Raw genomic sequence first — 25,007 nt, forward strand, 5'->3', positions numbered from 1 at the left:
CCCCGACAGAAATACCCAAACCAGGGCGCGTTTTGGCTCCGCTCCCCCATAACTCCCCCCAAGCTGAGACGTGCTGATGTTTTCTCGGTGCCAAAGTGCTCGGCACATCTGGCTCTCTATTTCAGAGCTGTCATTTTCCTGGCTGTTAGAGGAGAGAATATGTTAAAGAGCAGCCCGGGTTTGCAGCGCAGCTCCGGCGAGAGACGTGACATGTTTATTCTTCCCCGCGCCGACTTGCACATCAAACGTGGGGGGGGGGGTTCGTTCCCTGCTTTGCAGGAGGGGTCTCGGCAGCCCGGGAGCTGCCCGCGGGTTGGAGCCGCACGGGCAGCGAGACGGAAGGGAGGACTTGGGATGGGGGGGGGATGGGGGGGGGGGGGGGGACTCGAGGTTTGTTGGGTGTTTTTTTTTATAACCCGCCCCAAATTTCAACCTTGCGTTTGGGTTTTGAGCGCTGGCACGTGGCTCCGGGGGGGGGGGAACAGCAGCACCGAAGGGAGGAGGGTTGTCAGCTGCTTTGAAACGTTCCCTTGTTTGCTCATCTCCCAGAGCCAAACAGCCACGGATCCGTCTGCTCGGCGCCGGGTCTGACCCAAATCTGAGCATCCCCCAGCACAGCACTGCGGCTCGGGATGCTCTGTGGGGTGCAGACCCCCTCCTGCCCTCCAGCACTGCGGCTCGGGACGCTCTGTGGGGTGCAGACCCCCTCCTGCCCTCCAGCACTGCGGCTCGGGATGCTCTGTGGGGTGCAGACCCCCTCCTGCCCTCCAGCACTGCGGCTCGGGACGCTCTGTGGGGTGCAGACCCCCTCCTGCCCTCCAGCACTGCGGCTCGGGACGCTCTGTGGGGTGCAGACCCCCTCCTGCCCCCGGGGGGCGGTGCTTCGCCTTCCGCTCGGTTCTTTCTTCTTCTTTTATTGGCATTATTATTAATTATTTTTTTTCCTTTTTTTTTTTTTCCATTATAGACATCGCTTTAAAAAAAATAAACTTTACAATAATACATTTTGTAGTTGCTGCCGTTTTAAAAACGAAGAGGAAAGGAAATCTTCAAAAGCCACGCTGTAGATGTACATGGTTATGTATATAGATACGTATCTGTAGGAGTAGGTGGGCGCTATATACATACACCATATATGTATATATAAAGGAAAATGGAGTAACACACAGAGGATCCCAACGCTGCTGCGCTCGGATCCCATTCCAACCCAAATGCGATGGGATGAGGATGGGAAACAAAGGAATGATTGAAAAAATGGGGAAAGAATAAGGGAAAAGGAAAAGGAAAAGGAAAAGGAAAAGGAAAAGGAAAAGGAAAAGGAAAAGGAAAAGGAAAAGGAAAAGGAAAAGGAAAAGGAAAAGGAAAAGGAAAAGGAAAAGGAAAAGGAAAAGGAAAAGGAAAAGGAAAAGGAAAAGGAAAAGGAAAAGGAAAAGGAAAAGGAAAAGAAGAATAAAAATAAAAATAAGAATAAAAATAAAAATAAGAATAAAAATAAAAATAAAAATAAAAATAAAAATAAATAAATAAAATAAAATAAAATAAAATAAAAATAAAATAATAAAATAAAATAAAAACGAAATAAAATAAAATTAAAATAAAATAAAATAAAATAAAATAAAATAAAATAAAATAAAATAAAATAAAATAAAATAAAATAAAATAATAAAATAAAATAAAATAAATAAAATAAAATAAAATAAAATAAAACAAAATAAAATAAAATAAAACAAAACAAAACAAAGGAAAATCTCCCCCTCTGAGTGACACAGGAACAACCTCACACCGTTTGAGCATTGGTTTCTCTTCTGATTCTCAGGAGGTTCTCACCAACCACGGGAAAGAAAAGAAAGGAAAGGATCCCGGCACCGCCGTGGGGCGGCGGAGCGCTGTCCGTGGCCGACGGAGCCCCAGTGGCACCGCGGTGCTGCGGCGATGCGAAACGTCCCACGTCCCCGCGGTCCCTGCCGCACGCCGGGCGTGTGGCCGTGCAGAGGGCCCTTGGCACAGAGCTCTCATCGCTGCCTTTTTTCCCCTCCCCGGCGCTGTTGGCCGCGTTGGTTCCCCTCCGTGGGTGCCCGGGTGGGCTCGCGCTCGAGCGTGGGAACCCAACGCGCCGTGAGACGAACAAAAATGGCCAAAAGTGAAAAGAACAACTGAAAAAACGAAGGGGAAAAAGAAAAAGGAAAAAGAAAACCACCGAGGTTTCCCAGCGCCGTGAGGGTCCTTCTGGCCTTGGGCGTCGCTGGTGCTCCCCGCTGGCAGTCTGGATCCCGAGGTGAGCCCGGTGCCCCCGAGCTGAGATGCGGCCACGGTCCCTATAGCAGCAGCTTCAGCAGCAGGACGGGCACAGCTGGAAGGATCTGGGCCGCCCGGTGCCGACTGCCGGATCCCTTCTGGTCCACAAAGGTCTTCTGGTCTGGCATCGTGTCCGTGGTGAGCTGGGTCTGGGGTGGGGGACAGAGGGGATCGTCAGAATTTTGGGGGGAAGCATTCAGTTTTGGGACACAGCTCTTTTTGGGGTTGGGTTTTTTGGCTCACTGAACAATGAGAACAGCAGGCCTGTGGGTCCCATCCATCTGCAGCTATGGGCAGGTGATGGCTCCCAGCACCAGACCCCCTTCCCCGCCGTCCCCCTGCCCCGAATTACCTCCGAGTAGCACAGGCTCTGCTCTCTGGACTTGTTTAGCTTCTGTCCGTGCTCCTGGAGGGGAGAAAGGAGGCTCAGGACATGCTTGTGCACCCAGGGCTGCACCCCAAGCAGCTCAGGGTCTTTGCTACGATCTTCATTACGTTTCTTTTTCTTCATCCTGACCAAGCCAAGGGCTCATGTGGGGCTCAGAGCGGGCGCTGAGCATGGAGTACAGCACAGATCCTCCTGTTCTTGCACCCAGTGCTCCCAGTTTCCTTCCCCCAGCACTCAGGGGGCAGTGAAATGGAGGTGCTGGTCATCCCACAGAGCCATTAACCAGGAAACAGCAGAGCTGATAACTCAAGCGTGTTGGATCTAATCAGAGGATGCCCACGGGTGACACTGAGTGGGTGAAAGCAATGGTCCCATCCTGACCATGCATACAGCGTTCACCAGGCCTGGCAGTGGCTTTGCCTCAGAGCCACTTGGGGAAAGACCGTGTTGGCCATGCTCATGGGTCACCAGCATCCAATCCAGACCGTGTCCAGTGCTCATGGCTCGAGCTGGGCTGGACTTCTCAGTGCAGGGGTGCATCTGCCCCAGCCCCACTGAGGGACTGCAGTGGGCTCGGTGATGATGGGTTAACAGTTGACTCAATGAGGTCTTTCTAACCTTAACGATTCTGCGGTCCTATGGGCAATGCTGGACTTGTTGATCCTAGCAGTCTGTTCTGGCCTTAATGATTCTACAATTCCCAGCACCCGTAGTCTGCAGCAGGGCTCCTACCTGGATGGACGTGCAGGTGGTGATGATGCTCGTGTCGTACATGGTGTTGCTGTCGTTGATGTCATCGGGCAGGGCTGGGCTTTTCTCCATCTTGGGCAGCATGGTGATGGGCGGTGAGGGGTTCTTGGGGGAGAGGTTGACATCAGTGCCATTGCCGAAGGCTTGGATGGCGTTTCCTGGGGGCAGAAGATATATAAATACAGGAATGGGATGGGATGGGATGGGATGGGATGGGATGGGATGGGATGGGATGGGATGGGATGGGATGGGATGGATGGGATGGGATGGGATGGGATGGGATGGACGGGATGGGGTGGGGTGGGATGGGATGGATGGGATGGGGTGGGATGGGATGGGAGGGATGGGATGGATAGGATGGGATGGGATGGGGTGGGGTGGCATGAGTTGAGGTGAGGTGAGGTGGGATGAAATAGATGAAGGAGTGCCTTACGTAGACAGGGGTTCTCGGTGAAGTCCCGCAGGAACTTCTCACACTCCTCCTCCATGTTGCCGCTGCCTTTGCAGGAGCACCAGGGCGAGATGGTGATGCTGGAGGTGCTGGCATCCACGTAATTGGGCGTCATATCGAAACCTGCTCCGGATGAGGAAAAGAGATGAAGGCTCGGGGAGGGGCTGTGGCTGAAGGGAGTGATCTCCCACCCATCCCAGTGCTCACCAATGAGCCCTGTGTAGGAGCCCAAGCACGCCTGGTAGTTGTCCCCGGGGCAGCTGGTCAGCGACTGGAAGGAGGCCTGGCAGTTGGCGTGGAAATCCGCCAGCCGGGACCTGGGGGCAGAGAACAGCGAGGGGGAACAGGATTTCACCCTTCTGCAACGTGGGAGCAAAACTTAACAAAAAGTAAGAATAAATGGGATAGAGGAGAGCTAGATGAGAGCTGGAGGCTCAGGAGCTGCGTGACCCCATGAGCATGGCACATCCACGCCGCTCCCCAGTCCCCTCCCATCACCACGCTGCCGACATCCCATAAACGTCACCATCTCATCACGCTGCTCCCAGCATCATTACACGACTGTAAAATTTGACTGCTTGTTTTCATCTCCCTTTGAAACATTAAAGCTTAGAGTGCAATTAAAGCGCCCGAGGTTGAGAGAGAGACAGAGATTTTTTTTCTCTCTTTTGTGGCTGAGATGGGAAAAAACAAAGCAGAGCAGAGAGCCCGGGGGGTGGGATGGGCTCGCGTGCCCACTGCCCTCCTCCAGAGATTGAAGCACAGACATCAGGGAGGATGGAAGCGTGGCTGTATCCGGGCGTATCGCTCATCCGGCATTGCTGCTGGAACCAAATCCACACCAAAAAGAACCAAAGGCAACCACACTGCGCAACGCTTGGGGTGAATGAAAGGCCCCAGAAAAGGGGAAGGGTGGAGGAGAGGATGGGCAGGAGGATGGAGGCAGTCCCCACGGACTCAAGGACGGGCGTGGGGCTGAGTGGTGGCCCACGCTGGGTCTCAATCACGCGGAGGAATTGCTGATTTGCTGACACCGGAGATGAGACCTCGCGTTTCACAAGAGAAAATCTCCTCCACTCTTCTTCTCGCACGTCATATAGAAAGAAGGGGGCATACATTATTTCCTTCCTTCCTTTCCTTTCCTTCTTAATTAAATGTCATCTTTGTCCAAGCAGTGATTGAATCATCCCGCACTACCTGCCTGGAGCCATGAGAACTGATGGAAGCAAAGGCTGGAAATTGTGTTGTTTTTTAAATAGGAATGATTTGTTTTCGGGAGGTTTTCTATCAAATTAAATGAGGGAACAAATGAAGCAGTGATTGAACAAGGTAGAAGGGCTCTGTGGTAATACCTTGCGTTTATCCAGTGCTTTTCAGCGCCGTGGTTTTCGAGTGTGCTAAGGGGGAGGAGGGGGCAGATACAGCCCCACCACCTCATGGCACGTGGGGAATGCTGACACTGCAGCAATGCACCTGTAGCAGAAATGCTCAGCCACAGCTTGAAGCACCTGGAGGGAAGGCAGTGCCAGCCCAGGGAGCTCAGCTGCATGCAATGCACCTGAGTGACCCAAAGGGCTGGAGCCGGGATCCACCCCTTCCCAGCCCTCATTTAAGGGCTGAGAGTGGCAGTGGGAGCACCTCACTGCTGCTCCCTGTGTGTCTGTGTCCTTCTGAAGGTAAGCAGCTGCTTTGCTCTCTTTCTGTGCCTATGGCTGTTGTGTTTGAGCAAGTCCTTGCTTGCTGCAGCCCGGGGCCTTGCTGCTCTGTCCTCATCCGTTGTGTTCCAGCACCCCACCACTGAGCCCTGCAGGTGGGGGTGTCTGCTTGGGGGCAGCTGGGGTCCTCCTCCCCTTGGCAGCAGGGAGGAAAAGAGAGAGCCCAGCTGGGCTTTGCACTGCAGCAAGCTCCCATCCTTGCTCCTTCCTCGTGCTTCTCCCTGCTGGAAGTGATTTTGGCCTCCACCTCTGCTCTGCAGGGGATATGTTTTTCCAACAGCACTCCTCTCCCCAAATCAGAGGCGAAGGCGCGTCAGTTCTCTTAAAGAACTGTGGCAAGTTCATCACGCAGTGCCACGGAAATTTGTCATGCTGATCCCTGGGGCCCTGCTCCTGGCTTGTAGCATCCTCTAAGGCAAATGTTATTCTTTTCATAATACATGACAAGCCAGCTGGTAATCTTTCCAGAGTATCCAAGCCAGATGTCACTCTTTCCGTTGTATACAATGAGTTTGCAGTCGGTGGATGGGGCTCGAGCTGCCAGGAATAAACCTTGCTGGAAGCGGCCCATGGCTTCTCAGATTTCTGCTTTTAAGTGCCCGGGTGAAAGGGAGATGGAGCCGAAGCCAAGTGCGTCTGAGCAGAAACAGAGGGCTTTGTGCCAAGTGCTGGCTCGCGTGCAGGGCGGCAGGTGGGCTTGGCCTGCCCCTGCCTCCGAGTGCTGGCAGCTGGGGTCAGCGCAGCGAGCACGGCTGCGAGGACACGAAGGAGTGGGGAAGGAAATAGTGGAGAGCATCAATTTCTGTTTTTTACGCCTCTCGGAGCCAACCCCAGCACCGGCTTTCAAAGTTCGGAGCTTTCCAAGCTGTTTCCCTTTGCTGCATCCTCAAAATGCCTTTGATTGGACGGGAGGACGTGATGATGGTGATGCTGAAGGCTTTGCTGCTGCTTTTCCCTGCCCAGCTCCCTGGCACGCACCCATGCGTACCCCGAGGATGCCAACACCTCCAAGCCAACCTTTCCACGGTGGGGCCTTTGGTTTTCATGTTTCGGTTCTTTCCAACCCCTTCTGCAGAAGTCTGTCCCCGTCTTGGAGCATCGATTCACCCCCAGCCCCCCCCGTGGTGGCCCATCCCCCACTCGTAGTGCACCGCAGCCCCTCCGTCCCCACTGCTCTCCCCGTTTTGCTGTGTGCGGGAATGAGGCGTGAAATGTTCGGAGATACCTTCACAGCAGAGGGCTTTGGTTTTGGGTTTTTTTTTCCTCAGTTTCTAAGGAGGAGAAATGCCCGCAACAGATGCGAGGTGCCTAATTGGGTGCTAATTGTTCCCATCGCCGCGTGCCTGTTTGAAACCCGAGCCCTGCGCTGGTGATAACTCACTATCCATCAAAGCAAACAGTATCGGGCCCTTGAATATTTCATGCAGAAAACGTCCGAGATTACTCAAGACGTGTTTTTCACAGGCAATTTACAGGGACCGAGGAAAAATGGCTTTAATAGACAGCAGCACGGAGATGTGCATCGGGAACACGTCTCACCCCTGGCAGCGGATGCTCGCAGAGTTACAAGATGCAAAGCCCAGCAGGACGCGAAAAACCCCGGCTGCTCTCCTCCTCGTACAGCAGGAAAACCAAATCACGGAGCGAGGAGAGCTAAGCTAACAGGAGGAGAAGAAATCGAGGACAGAAAGACAGACGAAGGGCTGAGCTGGGTGTTGCTAAGCAAGAAGTTCTCTTATCCAGATGTATTTTTGGGGACTCTGTGCTTTGATTCATCACAGATAAGAGCGGTTCAGTGATGGCTTTTTTTTTTATCCTCTTGCCTATGCTCAAACCCTATCATTACCCGGCAAGAGAAGGGAAGAATTAAGCACACGCATCATTTGATTTTAATTGAAGGACTGTTCTATTTCATTGAACTGCTAACTAAGCCGAACAGGAGATTGTGTTTACATAAGCAAACCCTGAGTCAGTATAGACTTGCTGTCACATTAAGTCAATACTTATGAAGGCTCTCTATTTAATTATTCAGTGTGAATTGACTTATTTTGTTAAGAGTGTGCTCAGCCTCGAGTGAGGCGGCCCCGAGCTGCAGTCACTGCTGGCTGCCTCCACCCATGGGAGCCCGAAGGCCGTGGGGAGCAGTGCTCCTCTCCATCCTCCCCATTCCTTCCTCTGGTGGGAAGCTGAAGCCACAGCCCGCGTAGATTTGATACTGAAGATGAATTTGGAGGTTTTCCCCACAGCTTATTGCAGAACGCCCCAGGGACCCCGATGACATCTCCCGTGGGAGGCCACCCTGAGATCCCGCAAGGCCTCGTTGGGGCCCCATTGATGCGGACCATGCTGTGTCCTACTGGAGACCCCACTGACTGTGCAGTGACGCTCTCAAGACCCCATTGGCCACTCCATGTCCCACTCAAGACCCCACTGGGATGCCACTGACCATGGCATGTCCCACTCAAGACCCCATTGGCCACTCCATGTCCCACACAAGACCCCATTGGTGCCCCAATGACTTTGTCCTCAGTTCCCCTATATCACCCCCAGTGGGGCTGCTGAATCCCGGAGCGCTCTCCCCCTCCTCCCTCTGTTCCCAGACGGATGCAGACAGCCGAGCCGTGCTCCTGAGCTGCTCATTACACGGTAATGAGAAAGTTGAGCTGCTGCTCCGCTGTTTATCAAGGAAGCATCCATTATGGATGGCACTTTGTGCTAAACAAAGGGTGCAGAGGTCTGCAGGAACGCGTGCTGTTCCCGTTGGATCAATACGGAGCCAACCTCCCCCCCAGGAAGAAATGCTTCCCTCCCCCGGGGCTTTGCACAGCTTCCAAAACACGGCCAAAATGGGATCGTTTCCAGCCCAGCTCTGCAAAAACAAACTCTGCCACTGCTTGCAGAGGCCCTGCTGCCTCCATCCCTCATCCCCAGCCACGAACACTACTGAAAAATGGGGAAAACTGAGGCGAGCAAACACCACCACTCTGCCTTTGGATGCTGAGGAGCTGCAGTGGAGGCAGGGAAATTCTTCAGCACCAGCATCAGTGAAGCATATAAGACCAGATTATTTGTGTTCCCGACTTGCTGATGCAAGATGAAAAATACAGCAAACTGCAGCTGCTGAAATCAGCTCTTTTCTCCCCTCTCCTTCCCTTTCCCCTTAGCTGAGGTTAGTGTTTTGCAAAAGGTTTTTATATTCTGGGAGCTAAAACCTGTCCGTTGCAATCAGACACAAAGCTCGGGGAGTTTGTCAGGCTCCTCCGCCGCGCTGGGAAAAGCTTCTTGGCACAAAGAGCTGTGCGAATCGTAGCGAGCTGGGCTTGATTGCACCCTGGGAGCTGGGCCTGGGGGCCGGGCGTCCCACGGGGAGGGTTTGGTGGCCCCGGGGCTGGGGTTGGTGGCCCCGGGGCTGCCCCTACACAGAGCATCCCCTGCACTGAGTGCTGCACTCAGAGGGCTCCGGGCTGAAATAGCAGCAGAGCGATTCCGCGCTCCTATTGTGTGCGCGGTGCTCCGGAGCTGTCCCCGTCCCCGGTACCACCGACACCGAAGGGCTGCGTCGTTTGTGAAGCAACGCCAATCGAGAAACAAATCCCTTCCTTCGAGTCCTGCGGGGAGCTCAGCTCCGGTGGTTTGGCCCAGATAGGTCACAGCTTTCCAGCTCTTCCACAGCTGCAAACACATTGAGGTCATTCGAGCTGCTGGAGCGCGTCAGCATCCCCAGGGGGAGAGCATCAGCATCCCTCGCAGCCCTGGGCTGCCCCGAAGGCAATTAACCCCTCCTGACCCCCAGTGCTGCAGCCTGCAAACTACTGACGGCCTGGAGCAAACCAACCCGCGCTGCTCAGCCCCATAAGGGCAGCAGGGATGGGGTGAGACCTCCGTACTAAGCCAGGTCAGACTGCAGGGTCCCGCGAGGTCCCATCACGGGGAGGAAACAGCTCAGATGAAAGCCAAACCCTGCACACCAAGCCCCAGAAACAAAGGCTGGGTTTATCTACCTCTCCCCAGCAGGACATTCCCACGCTGCTGCCGAAAAATGCGTTCCCCTATGGAGCAAAACAGCCCCGGAGCTGCTGACGTGGGTTATTCCCCTCCAAACAAGCGTCTCCCGCTGACGGAGAGGTGCTGCCATTAATTTGGCTGCGGCTCAGCACGGCCCTGCTATCTTTTATTCATAGGCATTGGCGTATTGTATTACTTTTTGATAAAAAGCCACATTCCCACGCTTCGAACGCAGCCAGAGGAGGACCCGGAGCGCTCTTATTTATTTTGCCACCGGGCTGTGGGAACCTCCATCACCCTGATGGCACCGAGACCCTCCTCCCCGCAGGAAACTTATTCTTGATGTGGCTGAGCCGGGGCCCGGGGGGCGGCAGGAGGTGTTTTGCTGTGTGAGTGATGAGTTTCATAACTGAGAAGAAGCCTCATCTCCCCCCGACTCCGCTCCTCTGCTCGGAAAGCGGCGCAAATCGCAGCGACGGGGTCGTGCTGGGGATGCTGACAGCACAGCCGCGGGATTTGGTTGGGTATGGGCACCAAAAGCACCGCGGAGAGCTCTGCCTTTCTCATCCGTACCCAGGAAGTGCTGGGTTGCCGACCCTACGGCGTGGGGAGGTGCACCCCCCCATGGGCTCGCCTACAGCGCGTGCTCCCCTCTGCTTCCTTCCCATCTAAAAGCCTGAAGGCATCCCTGGCTCCCAGGCTCAGCGCTGCCTCCTCCTCCTCCGTGCATTCTGAAGACGTTACTGTACTACTGATGAAGAAAATAATGAAAAGGAGACGTGGCACCAATGGGGAAGTGTTGGTTTCAAAAAGAAAAATGGAGTTTACCACGTTCTGCTGTCGTGGAAGAGTCAAAAACACGGCAGGGGTGGACAAAACACGCTGAATAAAGCTCAGATTGCAAAAGCCCTCTGGATTTCCCTAGAGCAAAGGATCCCTTACCAGGGAAACCCTGGCCTTTAAAGAGCGTGTGGAGCAAAAACAAGAACAAGAGCCACGCCGTGTAGAGCAAAACCAAGGAGATATTTCACGTAGGGTGTAGTGTGGGGGAGGAGCAACCAAACACTTGGACTCATGAAATTAGGGTGAATTACAACGAAGCTTTCTTCTCAATGAGCTCCAGCCCGTGAGCAACCACAGCCACGACCCTGCCTCGTTTTGCACAGCACGGCACGAAGCCGGAGTGTGGGAGAAGACCCAGGAGGACACGAAAGAGCCACGCACGGACAGTGCCACCAACACGACTGTATGGGGACGGCTGAGCCGCAGCCTGACCCACTGGGGGAGCACCTGAGGGGGAGATCTGGGCCGCCCTGGGAGCACGGGTGGAGGAGATTCACCTGTGTGACCACAAGGGGAGGAGCCCGGCTCCTCGACCCCATTGGGCTGACTGCCACTGAGAGTGGATCTCTTGTCGGAGACCCCTCCTCTTGGAGCTGAGCCTAGATCCTCAGAGGCAGGTAAGCATTCATTCCTCCTTTTCTTTTTCGTAACCTCCCCTTGTCGGCGCCGGTCCCTTTCCGCCAAGCACGGCCCCGTACGTTACCGGCAGAGGTGGTCAGCGCGGCACACGCTGCGCAGCTCCAAGCAGTTGGGTTTCTCCTTGTCCTCGTAGGAGCAGGAGGGGACGATGGTTTGCCGCCGGCGCTCGGCGCACGCCTGGTCCTTGCAGGAGCAGAAGAGGAGCCGGTAGGTGTACTCGCTGGGCACGCGGTCGAAGAACTGGCGCAGGGCTTTGTGGCACTTCCTCCGGCTGCAGTGCTCGGTGGCCGAGATCTCCTTGCTGCAGGTGGAGATGTAGCCCGAGCGCAGGCGCTTGCAGTTGTCGTTCAGGTTGCACGCTTTGGCCGCGTCGAGGCAGTGGTTGCTTTTGGAGTTGGTGGCGGGGTCCATTCCTGCAAAGAGGGGAGAAGGGGGGTGACGTGGGGCGTGGGTTTGGAGGGGGGGGGGTTGTGCTGCGGATCCGTTTCTGCTCAGAGCTCTTTCCCCAACGTGGGAAGGGCCGTCCTCTGGCACAGGAAGGGTCAATCCACACCCGGGGCATGAGGGGACGGGGTCAAGCAGCCCTCATGCCGCGGGTGTGTCAACTGATGCCGTGACATTGCGATATTTTTTTCTCTCTGGTTAATTATTCCGAGAATAATTATTAATTATTCAGCCTGCTCTGAGCTGCACAGGGCCCACGCAGGAGCCCCGAAACCAGCTCACCCCGTGATCCACGGGGTCAGAGCTGCCACCGGTGCTCAGCTGCATCCCACACCATTGGGAATCCCAACCGTCAGCAAACGCAGCAGAGAGAGAGGAGGGCACGGGCGGAGCTGAACCACCGAGTGGGAACAAGCGCTGATTTTTCCTTTATTTTTGTCAAAATGATGAATTGCCCTTGGCAGGCCAGGTGCTATTTTAAAGTCACCTGACTGCACCAGCAATTTCTCCCCTAATTTCCTCTCCTGCGCAGCCCGGCCAATGCTGTGAGCTCTTCCATTGTCTCCTGCTTCCCCCTGGCAAAGACAAATGACGGCGCCGAGGAGAGTTCCCTACCAGGCGTGTGCGTAGGGCCCTGCTAATTAACCAACAGCAATCGGGTGCAGTGGAGAGTGCTGCTCCCCTCCTCGCTTGGCATCCCACGGAGTGACACCCACGGCCCAGTTTGGGGCAGCATGGGACCGGTTTGGTCTCAGTTCCAGAGGTCTGAATAAAATGGGTGCGGGCATCCCAACTTGGGTGAGCGTGAGCACCGCCTGCCGTAACAGATCCCGCTTCAAAGCGTGGCACCCTCCCCTTGGTTTTGTCCCCTGTGAGCTCCCAGTTCCTACAACCCATAGGTGACTCCATTTGCACCCCCCAGCGTCCCTACGCTGCTCTCAGGGTGCCACCGAGCGTCACCCACGTGATGAACGCCCCGCGTGGGAGTGGGGCGAGGAGGGGAACGTGGGCCCTTGTGATCTGTGATTTATAAGCAGATCTGCCTTGAAAATTAGTGCGGGAAGCAGGAAGGTCGCGTGAGCTAAGAGAGGCGTTTTAGCTGGAGGATGAGAGGAATAAAGCTGCGGGGGGGGGGGGAAGGAGCAGAGATGAGACCCGGAGGGCTTTGCAGCCCCCAAATGGGGCCGGGGCCGGAATGTGGACCCTGCCGTGCTGTGGGGTCCCTCCGGCTGAGGCTGGGGCAGCTCACGACACTGATGCCAGAGGAACAGAAGGGGGAAAAGGGGATGGGGGAATCGCAAAGCGCAGATTTTAGTGCCCCATCCCCCCGAGCAGCTGCTGCCCCGGACCTGCGGGGACCGGGCTGCATGCTAATGGGGCGGCTGCTCCGGAGCGCGGCGTTTCTGGGGAGCTCATTAATAAAGCACGAGCATGAAAATTTCATGAGGCAGAAAGGGAAAGGAGGGCTGCGGAGCGCTGGGGGGACGCGGTGGCACCGCCTGTCCCCCTGGGCGTGGGGGGGGGGGACGGGAGGAGAGCGGTGAGGGAGGCGCGTGGCTTTCGTGGGGCGACCCCAAAGCTTCCAAGCAAAGGGCCGATCCCGAGTGGGAGCTGTGCAACCCCCGCTGGCACCGAGCAGCCCTGGGCAAAGCGCTTGATCCCGCTGCTCCCATTCCCCGCCCCCCCAGCAACCGGAGCCGAGGTTTTTCCCCTCCTTCCCCCGCCTGCTTTGCATGCAGGCTGCGGCTTTTGCAGCGAGCATCCTCACCTGCTGCTCGGCCCCGTGCTCTGCCCTGCGGGGCCCCCACTCTCCCGCTCCCCCCTTATGCCCACGCAGAGCATCGCTCCCTGCTTCCCCAGCCCCTTCCTTCCAGCCGGGTAATGTAATCCCTCCGCTATCCCCATAGGCAATTAGCAGCGCGCCGGCTCAGCCTTGTTATCCAGAAACAACAGGAGCAGCTCATTTGCTTCGAGCACGCGGGATGAGGGGCAGGGCCCCCGGCTCCCCTCGCCCCCCATGAGGAGGGGGGTGGAGAAAGGTTGGGATGGGGGCAGCAAGCCCACCCCTACGGCCGTGGCAGAACATCCCGTTTCCCTTCCCCAAAAGGCAGAGAGGTTTCCTTCTGCTCTCGCTTTGCTTTTATGAATAAATCAGCCCGTGAGCTTTTAATCCCCCGCTCCAGACACTCCTCATACTTTTCAGCAGCTGAAATATTTCCTTGATGGTAATGCAATCCAAAAAAGCGTGCGGGAGATGGGAGGGGGTGGCATCGCCTCCCGATCCGGCACTGAGCGCCCAAACCCTTCTGGTGGTGGCAAAAAAGGGTCCTCCGAGGAATGGAGAGGGGTCCCATGGGGTTTGTGGGGTCCCCAGAGCCCCCGTCCGGCTTTTAAGGAGGGGGTTCAGAGGAGAAGGAGAAGGCACGGCGCCGCTGACCTAAATTTGAAGGAGGGTTGTCATGGAAATAGATGGCAAAAAGGAAGTTCCTAATGGACCCGCGTGGGGTTTGGGTTCCCAAGAGCTCCGAGGGGCTGCGAGCAGCATCTGTGGGGCTGAGACAAGCATCGCCCCTCCAGAACCATCCCTGCCAGCAGGGAGATGCCCGAAGCGTGGGGGAGATGCGAACAGGGGGCGGAGGGGGGGCAGCAGAGCCTGGAGGAGGGCTGGAGGTCCACGGACCCCACCACGGCTGCAGGTCTACGCTGTCACAGTGGGGAGAGGGGATGAAGCAGCGGCAGCCTGGATTACCTGAGAAAATTGAAGCGAGTCTGAATATATCAGAGAGGCGAGAGGTGACCGGCTCGTAGGGGGAAGCTTCGTAAAATTCTTCTCCTGGATTGGAAGAGAAAAGGAGAGAAAGCAAATGAAAGACCCCAAAAAGCCAAATAGAGACCCCCCCCAAATTGCAAATTAAAGAGGAGCGCAGCCACCCCCGGGCATCCCCATCCTACAGCCGGGGAAGGGCGAAGCAAAAAGGGGTGGGAGGGCTCCCCGCGGGTGGGGGGGACTTGGGGGGCCGGCAGCCGCCCGCTGTCCGGGGTTGGGTTTGGATTGGCAGAGGCTCAGCCCGACCCAGCTGCGGGATGGAGGTTTGGGGCTGCCGTTAAATGCTTCCCCCCCCGGGAGGTGATGTCAGCAGAGCCGCCCGCAGCTCCCGCCGGAGGAAACGCTCTCCTCCAACCCCACCGGCCACAAGGTTTAAAGGATAATCACACGTACAGATACACACACACACCAATAAATCAATGGCCAGGCCGGGAAAGCCCGGCAGAGGGCGACCAGCAGCCCGGAGCATCGATTTCCATGGGGCCTAGGGCGCATCCTGCACCCCGTGGTGGTGCCGTGGGGTGGGGGGACGCTCGTGGAGTCACTCTTGGTGGGAAGGGAGAGCTCTCTGAGCGCCGTCCCCTCCCGTCCTGCCGGGTTTCCCAAGGCCCCGATGACAAATTGCCCCTTTATTGAAGCGCGTTTAGGAATCGCTGTGACCTCTCGCTGCATTGCTTTGCCGATGCGGTAAATAATTAAATAGCAGCTGAACCCTGCTGCTCGCGAGGAAAATTAGCCGGCATTAGAAGGGCAGCGGACTTTTCTTGAGCTCACCGAGATGCAATTAACCTCCAGGAGTGGAAGCAGCGCTCCTTAATGGCAGCAGCTGCCCCAGGGCTGGGACGCAGCGCACTCGATAGAGGAGTGGGGTTGGGCTCTGCCTCGGGCCCCGCACCCACTGCTCTGTGCACGCGTATCCCCCTGGGAACGGGAAATCTCCCGTTCTCCCATCACAGAGCGCTCCCTCCGTCCCCTCCGTCTCTCCTGAAGGAAGGCTGCTAACGAGGGGCGGAGAGCAATTAGCAGCAGTTCCTGCCCTGGGTCGGGTTCAGGGCTGCTCGGCCCTTCGCTGTCCCAGTTCAGGGGGATGCTCGTGTGCCAGAGCCCTGAAACCCCCCAGAGGGGTGAGGGGTGAACCCCCCAGGCAGCACACAACGCTGCCCTCTGTGAACAAACCGGAGCCGCTCCGGTCTCTGATTTACACCTCCACTGGGCTGCAGTCAGGACTGGCCCCGAGCTCTGCGATGCCCCTCTGCTTCCAGCCCTCCTGAGCGAGGTTATAGGGCCGTGGGGACACCCATAGGGATTGACTTTCTCACCCGGGGGGACCCCGTGGACCCTGCGGGGCTGCAGGGACCTCAGTCCCGTTGCTGGGAAGCACGAGCAGCAGAGGAGGGGGAGATGAGCTCAGCAAACCCTCACCTCTGCAAAACTCGGGGCACCTTCGAACGGTTACAGCAGAAATTGCCCAAATCCACGGGAAAAATAAAGCCCCGTTTCCTCCAGCATTTATGGCAACCGAGACGTGGAGCAGCTGCCCTCATCCCAAGCGACAGAGAAGGGACCTCAACCTCTCGGGGGGGCGGAATGAAGGAGGAGCATCCTCACACCCGAGCGCAGCCCCCCACGCCAACCCCACAGCCCTCTCCCAGCGCCCCATACCTTCGGCCAGCCCGAGGTGTATACTCCAGTAGATCTGAAGGCACTTGAAGCTCCTTTTTCATGCCCCTCTTGCAGCGGCAGTCGTACAGCGGGCTCTCCTGCAGCACCTCCAGGGCCGCCTGGCACTCCTTGTTGGCCAGCATGGTGTTGCGGTCCCGTCCGGCCAGGCACTGCCGCAGGGTGCGGTACCGGGAGCTGCAGCTGCCCTCGGCCGCGCACATCTCGTTGGCACGCACGCAGTCCACCGGTACCCTCCAGCCCTGCGGGTCCTGCCCGGGGGGGGACGGGGGGGCGGCCAGGGAGCGGAGGGTCTCATCTGGGCGATGAGGGCAGAGAGAGGTGAGGGGGGGATGTGAGGGGAGGGCTTCGTAGCCGGTGCCCCCCCCCCTCTCCACCCCCGCGCATCCCGCTGCAGGGGGTCGGGCTGATCCCATACCCGGACCCGAGGGGTTTGGGGGCACCCTTTGGGGTGGGGGGGGGGGGGGGGGATGCTGTTCCCTTCACGCTGTGCCCTTTGGAAACGGAGCCCCTTCCACCTCTTCCCAACGCCGCTGTGCCCTCTGCGGACCGCAGCCACTGCTGAGGGGGGGAGGGGGCTGCAAAACACGACCCCGTGCGATGGGTGGGCTGGGGGGGGGGGGGGCGGGGAATGGGGGGGAGCAGTGCCCTGAGCGAGGACGTGCGGCCTCTGCGCTCGTCCTCAGAGCATGCAGCAGAGAAACGCAGCGTGCTCCCAGCGCTGCTCGTGGGGGGGACAGCGCGTTGCACTCGACCTCCGCGGATCCGAGGGAAGCATCCGACCCCCCCCTCTCCCTCCCCCCCCATCCACTCCCCGCCGCGTGCTGCTGTTTTTAGTTCACGGCTCAGCGTTTGCAGCCCTGCCACGGGTTTTTTTAGGGCATCTGAGTCACGGTTCCGAGCGCTCGGCCCTCCAGCCCCCCCTGTCCCCCCCGCCTGCCTCGTGGACGTGGCTGTGCTCCAGCCCTGTCCCTGCGTGGGGACACCACCAGCCCCGTGCCCTCCCCGCGATTCAAGGCGTCCCCTGCGCTCTCTGTCGGGTTCTGTTGGGGTTTTCTATGGCTCCTTCCCTGCGTCGGCCCCACAAAGGCCGCCGGGGGGTGGGGGTGGGCCGCGTGTCCCCAAAGCCACGATGGGGACAGCGAGGAGAACGCAGAGCCCCCACGCACCATGGGGGGCAGATGGGAGCGAGCGGATGGGCGCAGTGGGACCTGGAGGACATCGTCGTGGAGGGACACCACACCTGGTGCCCCACTGCCGCCCCACTGCAGCCTGATTTAGGAACAGCCAACATCGGCTCCGAGCCCCCGAGCCCGCCCGGGTACGGCGTGGGGACAGTGACACCTACAGGCATGTGACAAGGGCCACCCGTGTCCACTCGGCCACGCGGGCAGCTCCACGTCCTCTGCTGCGTGCCACGGAGCCAACGCAGGGCCGCGGGGGGGGGACGAGGGGGGCAACGGGCACTGAGAGCTCTGCGGCTCTCGGAGCAGTGTGGGGGTGGGCACGGGCAGCACCCCCCCATGGGGAGCACATCCGCCGCGCCCCCCGGGACGATGCCATCCCGCCGGGCTCCACGCGACGTCCCCGAATGAAATCCCACGTTACATCCACTGAAGGGCGGCACGCGGCCGCTCGCGATTATATTCCACTCGGGACGTGGGCAGGATCTGCTGCGCCCCAAAGAAACGCTCCGCGGGGGCAGAACCGCAGCGAGGTGGGGCAGGAACACGAGCTCTCGGCCACGAGGCGGGTGGGGCTGCCACGCTCGCGTCCTTCCCGATGGGGACACGCGGCTTCGGGGCCGTCCCACCGCAGCTCAGCTTCGGCCGCACGTCCCTCCGGGTCCCGAGCAGAGCCAGAGCTCGGCTGCGTGTTTTTCTGCCGACGCCACGGAGCCTCTCCCACGGCCACACTCCCGCTTCGTGCTCTCTCCATCGGGACAATGCAGGAAGGGCGACGGCTTTGCTCTGATGCAGAAGGTGCTGGAACACGCGGGGCATCCTCGCGAGGGTCGGTGGAGCCCTGGGCCGGGCGTGCAGCGGTGCCAGGCGGGGAGCTCAGCAGTAAATCCACCCACCGAGCGCGTACCGCATCCCCACGCAGCCCCGGGGCTCAACCCCGTGCGGATTCCCATCGCCGTCCCCTTTCGGCAGCTCAGATCTTTCCCCTCAATCCAACCACGCGTGGCACAGAGGCTGCCAAGTGGGGCAGAACCCCCGCGCTGCGGGGAGGGGCACGCTCAGCTCGCACCGACGAAACGTCTGCGGGGGATTTCAACCCGACCGCGGTGGTCCCGGGGTCTGCAGGCGGATCCGCGGTGCTCCGGCGGTCGGAGAGCGGCACGACGGATCCCGAACGAAAGGGGTTTTCTTTTTTGGTGGTTTGGTTGTTGGGTTTTTTGCCTCTCCGAGGATTAAAGAGCCGATGCTGAGAGCTGAGCCCCCTCCTGCCCGCCCTGAAAGCCCACAGGGCGTGGGGATGGGGGCAGAGGGTCCGGCTCACGACGACCCCAATGAGCATCCCGGAGGTGCCCATGCTCTGGAAGCTTCTCATCAGACGTCCTCCACCGCGTCCAAGGGGCATCTGTACCTCTGCCCCCTCAGCAGCCCCACCCCAACCCCCCCCCCCCCGCAGCCCCATCCCACCCCACCTCGCTTTGTCTGGCTGGAAAACCTCGTGCTCCCCCCGCCCCGACGCTCTCCAGCTCCTTGCAGGGAAGGACGCCCCAAATCAGGGCTCGGATTCCTCCCACCCCACACAGCAGCGCGGGACCCACCGCCGCCCCCCAGCACCACGGGCCACGCTGGGAACGGCGCATCCCCCCCCCCCATCCCCGGCGGTGCTGAGCACCGTGTGCCCGATGGGTCCCCGCACCCATGGGGGGGGTCCGTGTGCCCTAATCCGCCTCTCCCAGCCCCTTCCCCCCCGGTCCGGGTGGGGGGGGATGTTCTCGGCTCTGTTTGCACGAGGGCAATGGGATCGCGGCAGCGCTGGAGCGCAGCGCGCAACCGAACCGCGCTCCTCCGGATTTCAGGACAGAAAAGCACTTTCCTCTTTTTCCTCCCTTCTCACCCCCCCTCGGCCTCTCACTTTTCTCCCTTCCCTCCGCTTTTCGGCTTCGCCTTCCTCAGCTCCGCGCGGTGCTGCCCTACAGAAGCGGAGCTCCCCACGGGAGAAAGAAGCACGCGCGGATTGCAGCAGCGGGGACGGCGATTCCCCGTGCTCGCGCACACGCAACCGGCACAACTTTCCCGAGCGGCTCCGCTCGGAGGCACCGCGAGGAGCGGGGGGAACGAAGGCGAAAGGGGGGGGGGGGGAAGCGGACCCCAAAATGCAAAGCGCTGCGAGGAGCGGGGATGGGGGGCTGCCGGTCCAAAGTGCGGCTTTGTCCCCGCTCTGAGTCGGAGGGACACGGGGAAAATCGCGCTGCCCTCGGCTGAATCCGTGCTCCCGGTGCAGGCGCAGAGCGCGGGGGGGAGGGCTCGCCCCGCTGCCCTCCGTCCCCGGTGCCACTCACCTACAAAGAGGACGATGCAGAAGGCGTTGGCCAAAATCATGTTAGTACATCCACGAGCTCCTCCACGTGCGTTTCAAAAAATAAAAATTAAAAAAAATTGGGGGGATTGGGGGGAGGGGGGGGAGGGGAAGGGGTGGGGGGGAAGAAAAAGAGGAAGAAAACCAAGACAATTCCCGAGGCGATCCTCCAGGTAGATCCTAAATCCGGGTGAGGAGCGCTGCGGAGGAGCGCGGTGCGTGCGCGGAGCCGCTCAGCCCCGTCCCGCCGCCTCCCGCAGCCCCATCATCGCCTCCCGCAGCCCCATCATCATCATCATCGCCTCCCGCAGCCCTCGGCCCCGCTGCTCTCGCCGAGCGCCGGCGGCGGAGAAGGGGCAGAGCCGGCGGTGCCGCCCGTCCCTCCCTCCCTCCCTCCCTCCTTCCATCCCTCCCTCCCTCCATCCCTCCCTCCCTCCCCGGCCCGGCCCTCCCCTCCTCTCTCCGCCCCTCCGCGGGGTACGGGCGCATCGCAGCGCGGGGGGGAGCGCGGACGCCCTTCCGCCGCCCTTCTGTAGGACTGGGGAGCACCGGGGGGGCAGCCGGCTGTCCTTCCCCCACCCCTGCACCGCCGTGTCCCTCCATCCTTCCGTCCCTTCAGCCCTACGTCCTTGTGCTCCTCCATCCCTGCGTCCCTGTGTCCCCATCCCACTATCGCTCCCCCCCCTCGATCCCTGTGTCCCGGTGTTCCCCCGTCCCCGTATCCCCCCACCCATGTGCCCCATCCCTCCCCCCCCCCCCCGCACCCCTCCGTCCTTCTGCAGCTGCACTTCCTGTGCACAGTGGGGGACCCGGGGTTACCCCTCTGTGACTCAGACCCCCTTGTCCCCCTGCTCCCCTTCTCCTCCCATCCCCCTTTTCCCCCCATTCCCCTTCTCCCTCCCACAGTTGGTCCATGGGGGTGGGGAGGGGGGGACCTGGTGGGTCATGGGGTCTGATAGGGTGGGGGTAGGGTGGAGATGGGGATGGGGATGGGGATGGGGATGGGGATGGGGATGGGATGGGATGGGATGGGATGGGATGGGATGGGATGGGGTTGGGGATGGAGATGGAGATGGGGATGGGGATGGGGATGGGGATGGGGATGGGGATGGGGATGGGGATGGGGATGGGGATGGGGATGGGGAATGAGGATGGGATGGAGACGGGGATGGGGGTGGGGTTGGGGCCACCTCTCTGCCTCTACCTGGCGCCGATGAGGGATCTCCCCACACAGCCCCGGCAGCGCTGGGTGGAGATACGGAAAGGAAGGTGGGGGTGGCACGATCAGAGCAATAATCATTGGCGAGGCTTCCTGTTTCACATCCTTCCTGTCCTATTCTTCCCCCGTTCTTCGCTCTCCTTTGCTCGTCTTTGCTTTAAAAAATGAAGTACAATAACAAAAAAAAAAAGCCACCAAAGGACGCACACGGGCTCAGCAGTGCCCGGCGGTGTCCTCAGCTGCCCCACATCGCTTTCATTCCCTTGTCCTCCTGGTTACCCCCAGCGCCCGACGAGACAAAGCCACCGCTCTCGACCCCATAGCCCTGCCCTAATTCCCTGAGCCGAAGCACGGCTGCTTTGCGTGGGGTCACTGTGGGGAACTGAGCGCCCCGTGGGTCCGACCCTCTCCTCGCTGCCTCATCCCACTGAGGACTGACAGCCCTCCAACCGAGGGGAGGGGGCAGCTGCGATTTGGGGTCGGGGCGGAGTGGTACTCTCCTGTAGGGGGATGTGTGACACGCGGGTGGTTTATGGGATGTGGGACGCGGGAGGGGGGCTGAGCCTTTAGGGAGGGCTGATGTGGGGCCCTGCAATGTCTGCGTTTGGAAACACCCCATATCCACGTGCAGGGAACGGCCGCCATACAAAATCGCCCTTTGCTTTCTGCTGGGGCAGCGCTTCGTCTCCGTCCCCCTCTGTCGTAGCAGCACCTACAGATCAGTGGGGATGGGGTGAGCCCCGCACAGCGGCTCCGGTGGGGGGGGGGTCCGAGTGCAAGGTGCTGGGGGGGGGGAGCAAAGCAGAGGTGTCCGTGCAGCAGTAGCGATGCAGACCCTGTGCAGTTGGGATCGCGCAGGTTGGGATCGTTGCAGCTTCGGCCCCGCAGTGCGGGAGGGATGCGGACCCCCTACGGAGCAGCGTCGCCCCCCAGCCCGAGCAGGAGACGTCCACGGCGGTCCCTGCGCTGTCCCCGCGTCCCTCGGTGCTCTCTGTTGTCTGTCTCGCACTCCGATCCCCGCTTGCTGTGTCAGCAGCGTATTTATAGCTGCACTCTGCTCCCGGCCCGACGGCAGCGCATCCCTTCCCCGGCTCATCGCTACCGCCCCGCGGGCAGCACCGCCTGCCCGTCCCCCTCCCCCCATCCCCCCCTCCCGGGAGCGGCAAAACGCTCAGGGGAGAGCAGAGCCCACCCCGACCCCCACCCCACGCACCCACCGCGAGCTGGGGGTGCACACCGTTCCTCCCTCTCGCTTCCTGCGGGAGGAGGAGAGAGTGCGAAGAACAACGGGAGCGCTGCGGGTGCTCAGAGCCCTCCGTGAGCAGCAGACCCCACGCGAGCATCCCGTGGGAAAGGCGCTGCAAAGCCCCATTGCATCCCCCCTCCCCCCTCCACGCCCGGATCGGTTTAAAAGCCGAAAGCAAACCACGACTCGGCTGCGGAGGGAGAGAGGGCTCACTGCTCCGAGGGGTTCGGAGCTGGACGAGCACCCCACGTTGCTGCTCTGCGTCCCAACGCCGTCCTGCAGAGCGCACCCCCGTGCACCCCCTCCGCTGCACCCCGAGCTGCGTGTGCCCTGGAGGAATGCAGCAGGCCGGGGCTGGGAAGCCGAGCAAACCGTCGCACGGAGTTTGCAGTGGACAAAGCAGCTTGGAGGAGCCCCCCCCCCCAAACACACACAGCGTTTGTAGTGCTGAGTTCGGCTGAGCAAAGCCCACTGCAGCCCCCCCAGGCTCACGTCGGACGCGCCCAGCTCGGAGAGAGGCGGCTCCAGCTCCTCCCGTGCACACCGCATCTTCACTCAGACCGCTGCTAATTAGCTCAGGGCCTCTCATTAGCGCTGCTGGTCCTGCCGGGAGCTGCGAGGACCCATCCTCCCATGGCGACGTCGCATCCCTCTTCGCAGCGCGATTTTCCTCCCCGGTTTGAAGGGCCCCAAAAGCGCGTGGCCCCGCGCTCCCCGTCCCCGCTGTCCCCGTGCGAGGGACAGCAGCGGAGCCCCGGACGGGCGCAGCAGCGCTGGGAGGTGCGGCCGCGGCCGATTTGCTCTCGGTAATATCCCCCGGTGATCCGGCGGCCGCGGGGTAATGGAATTAGGCAAATCTGACGGGGAAGAAATGGGCAGATAAGTAGCTGAAAGTGATCGGAATGACCTGGAGGTGGCCATGCAAACGGTCTGGATAATATCCCGTAATAACCCTGGCCGGGCAGCTGCTGGCAGCTGGGATTCCAGTAATGGGGCGGATGGATGGGGGGGCTGACAGCAGTGGGGCCGAGAGCGAGCCCGGGGTGGGGGGCAGCAGAGGATCCCCCCCTACTCCCCTCCACCGAGGCACGGCAGCATCTCCCCGCGCTGAGATGTGCTGGGTTTTGCTGCCGGGTCAGGGGCGCGGTCGGGGTCGGGGTCAGTGTGCTTTCCTTTGCCCCCCAGGGATGGTAAATAGGGTCAGGGTCTGCCCCACACCCCTCATTCCCGGCCTGGTAACTCCAGGACAGAGAGCATCAGCCAGGGACAGGGCACACTGAAATGGGATCGATACGGGATTGATAGAGGATTGATAAGGTATTGATATGGGATTGATACATGATCAATATGGGATTGATATAGGTTTGATACAAGATTGATACAGAACTGATATGGGATTGATAGGGGATCAATATGGGATTGAAATGGAATTGACGTGGACTTGATATAGGATGAATACTGGACTGATGTGGGACTTATATGGGATTGATAGAAGATTGATAAGGTATTGATACAGGATTGATGTGGGAGTGATGTGGGATATCTGGAAGCTCCAGATCCCAGCGCCATCCCAAAGCAAGGCGGGAACACAGCAGGTGGAAATGGGGCAAAAAAAGCCACCAAGCACATCCCAATGGGGCTGAGGGCTGTGCAGAAGGTGGCTCCCATTCCCCCACATCCATCCCACCCCACCCCATCCCACCTCACCCCATCCCATCCCATCCCATCCCATCCCATCCCATCCCATCCCATCCCATCCCATCCCATCCCATCCCATCCCATCCCACCCCATCCCATCCCATCCCATCCCATCCCACCCCACCCCACCTCATCCCCTCCCATCCCCCTGTGCAGGTCGGGGAGCAGCAGTCGCAGAAGCAGAGGATAAAAATAGTCCTCTGGCAGCAGAGCATCAGAATGAGCCGTCCTGGGGGGGATGGAGGGGAAGGGGATGGGAAGGGGAAGGGGATGGGAAGGGGATGGGAAGGGGAAGGGAAGGGGAAGGGGATGGGAAGGGGATGGGAAGGGGAAGGGGAAGGGGATGGGAAGGGGAAGGGGGTGGGAAGGGGAAGGGAAGGGGAAGGGGAAGGGAATGGGAATGGGAAGGGAAGGGGAGGGGGATGGGAAGGGGAAGGGGAAAGGAGCTCATGGGGTAGGGAGGGGGGGCTGAGTTCTGCTCCACGGTTCTGCACCCAGAATTGGGAGCTAACGAGGGGCTCCGCTGCAGTGGGCTCAGGCGGTGCTTTCCCGAAGCCACGGGTGCTGCGGGAGCACCACCCCACCCCGAGTTCCCCCCGTAGCGAAGGCATAAATGATGTATAACCCACTCTGCTCGGGGAAGCAGCTCCTGAAAGAGATTGAGTCTGACAGCCCAATAAATGTCAGCTCCGACGGCCCCGGCTCCGCGATGGATCCTCCAAACTTTAATTGGGGACGCGATGCTCCCGGTGCCCGGCGCAGGAAACCCCACCTCCCCACATCGGGTTTATCCACGGAGGGATGGAGCTGCCCCAGGGGGGGCTGAGGGGGCGCGGGGGGCACCCCAAGACACGGGGTGTCCTTGGAGAGGCTGTCTGCTTCCCTGGGGAGGGGGAGGAAGAGGAGAGAGGGGAGGAAAAGGAGGAAGAGGAAGATGAGGAGGGTGAGGAGGGAGAGGAGGGTGAAGAAGAAGAGGAGGAGGAGGAGAGATAGGGGGGAGAGGAAGAAGAGGAGGATGAGGAGGAAGGTGAGAAGGGAGAGGAGAGTGAGAAGGGAGAGGAAGAAGATGAGGGGGGAGAGGAGGGAGAGATGGAAGGGGAAGATAAGGAAGAAGATGAGGGAGAGGAGGATGAGGAGGATGAGGAGGGAGAGAAGGAGGATGAGGAGGCAGAGGAGGAAGAATAGGATGAGGAAGAAGAGGAGAGAGGAGTGGGAGGAAGATGAGGAGGAATAGAAGGAAGATGGGGAGGAGGAATAAGAGAATGAAGAG

General features: G+C 59.5%; 1 protein-coding gene across 1 annotated transcript; it reads right to left on the reverse strand.

Annotated features, from left to right (window-relative positions):
* Positions 1-2,100: 2,100 nt before the first annotated feature.
* GFRA2 (GDNF family receptor alpha 2) lies at positions 2,101-19,617 on the reverse strand. The gene is given in 10 exon segments (XM_065747124.1): positions 2,101-2,444; positions 2,648-2,701; positions 3,416-3,591; positions 3,867-4,007; positions 4,092-4,201; positions 11,151-11,499; positions 14,280-14,363; positions 16,020-16,065; positions 16,067-16,335; positions 19,558-19,617. Coding segments are annotated over 10 exon segments (1,398 nt in total). The 5' UTR covers positions 19,598-19,617; the 3' UTR covers positions 2,101-2,315.
* Positions 19,618-25,007: the final 5,390 nt, after the last annotated feature.

Source organism: Cyrtonyx montezumae, unplaced genomic scaffold, assembly GCF_038088225.1.
Source record: "Cyrtonyx montezumae isolate F1298 unplaced genomic scaffold, pur_monq_1.0 scaffold_42, whole genome shotgun sequence".
Classification (NCBI taxonomy): domain Eukaryota; kingdom Metazoa; phylum Chordata; class Aves; order Galliformes; family Odontophoridae; genus Cyrtonyx; species Cyrtonyx montezumae.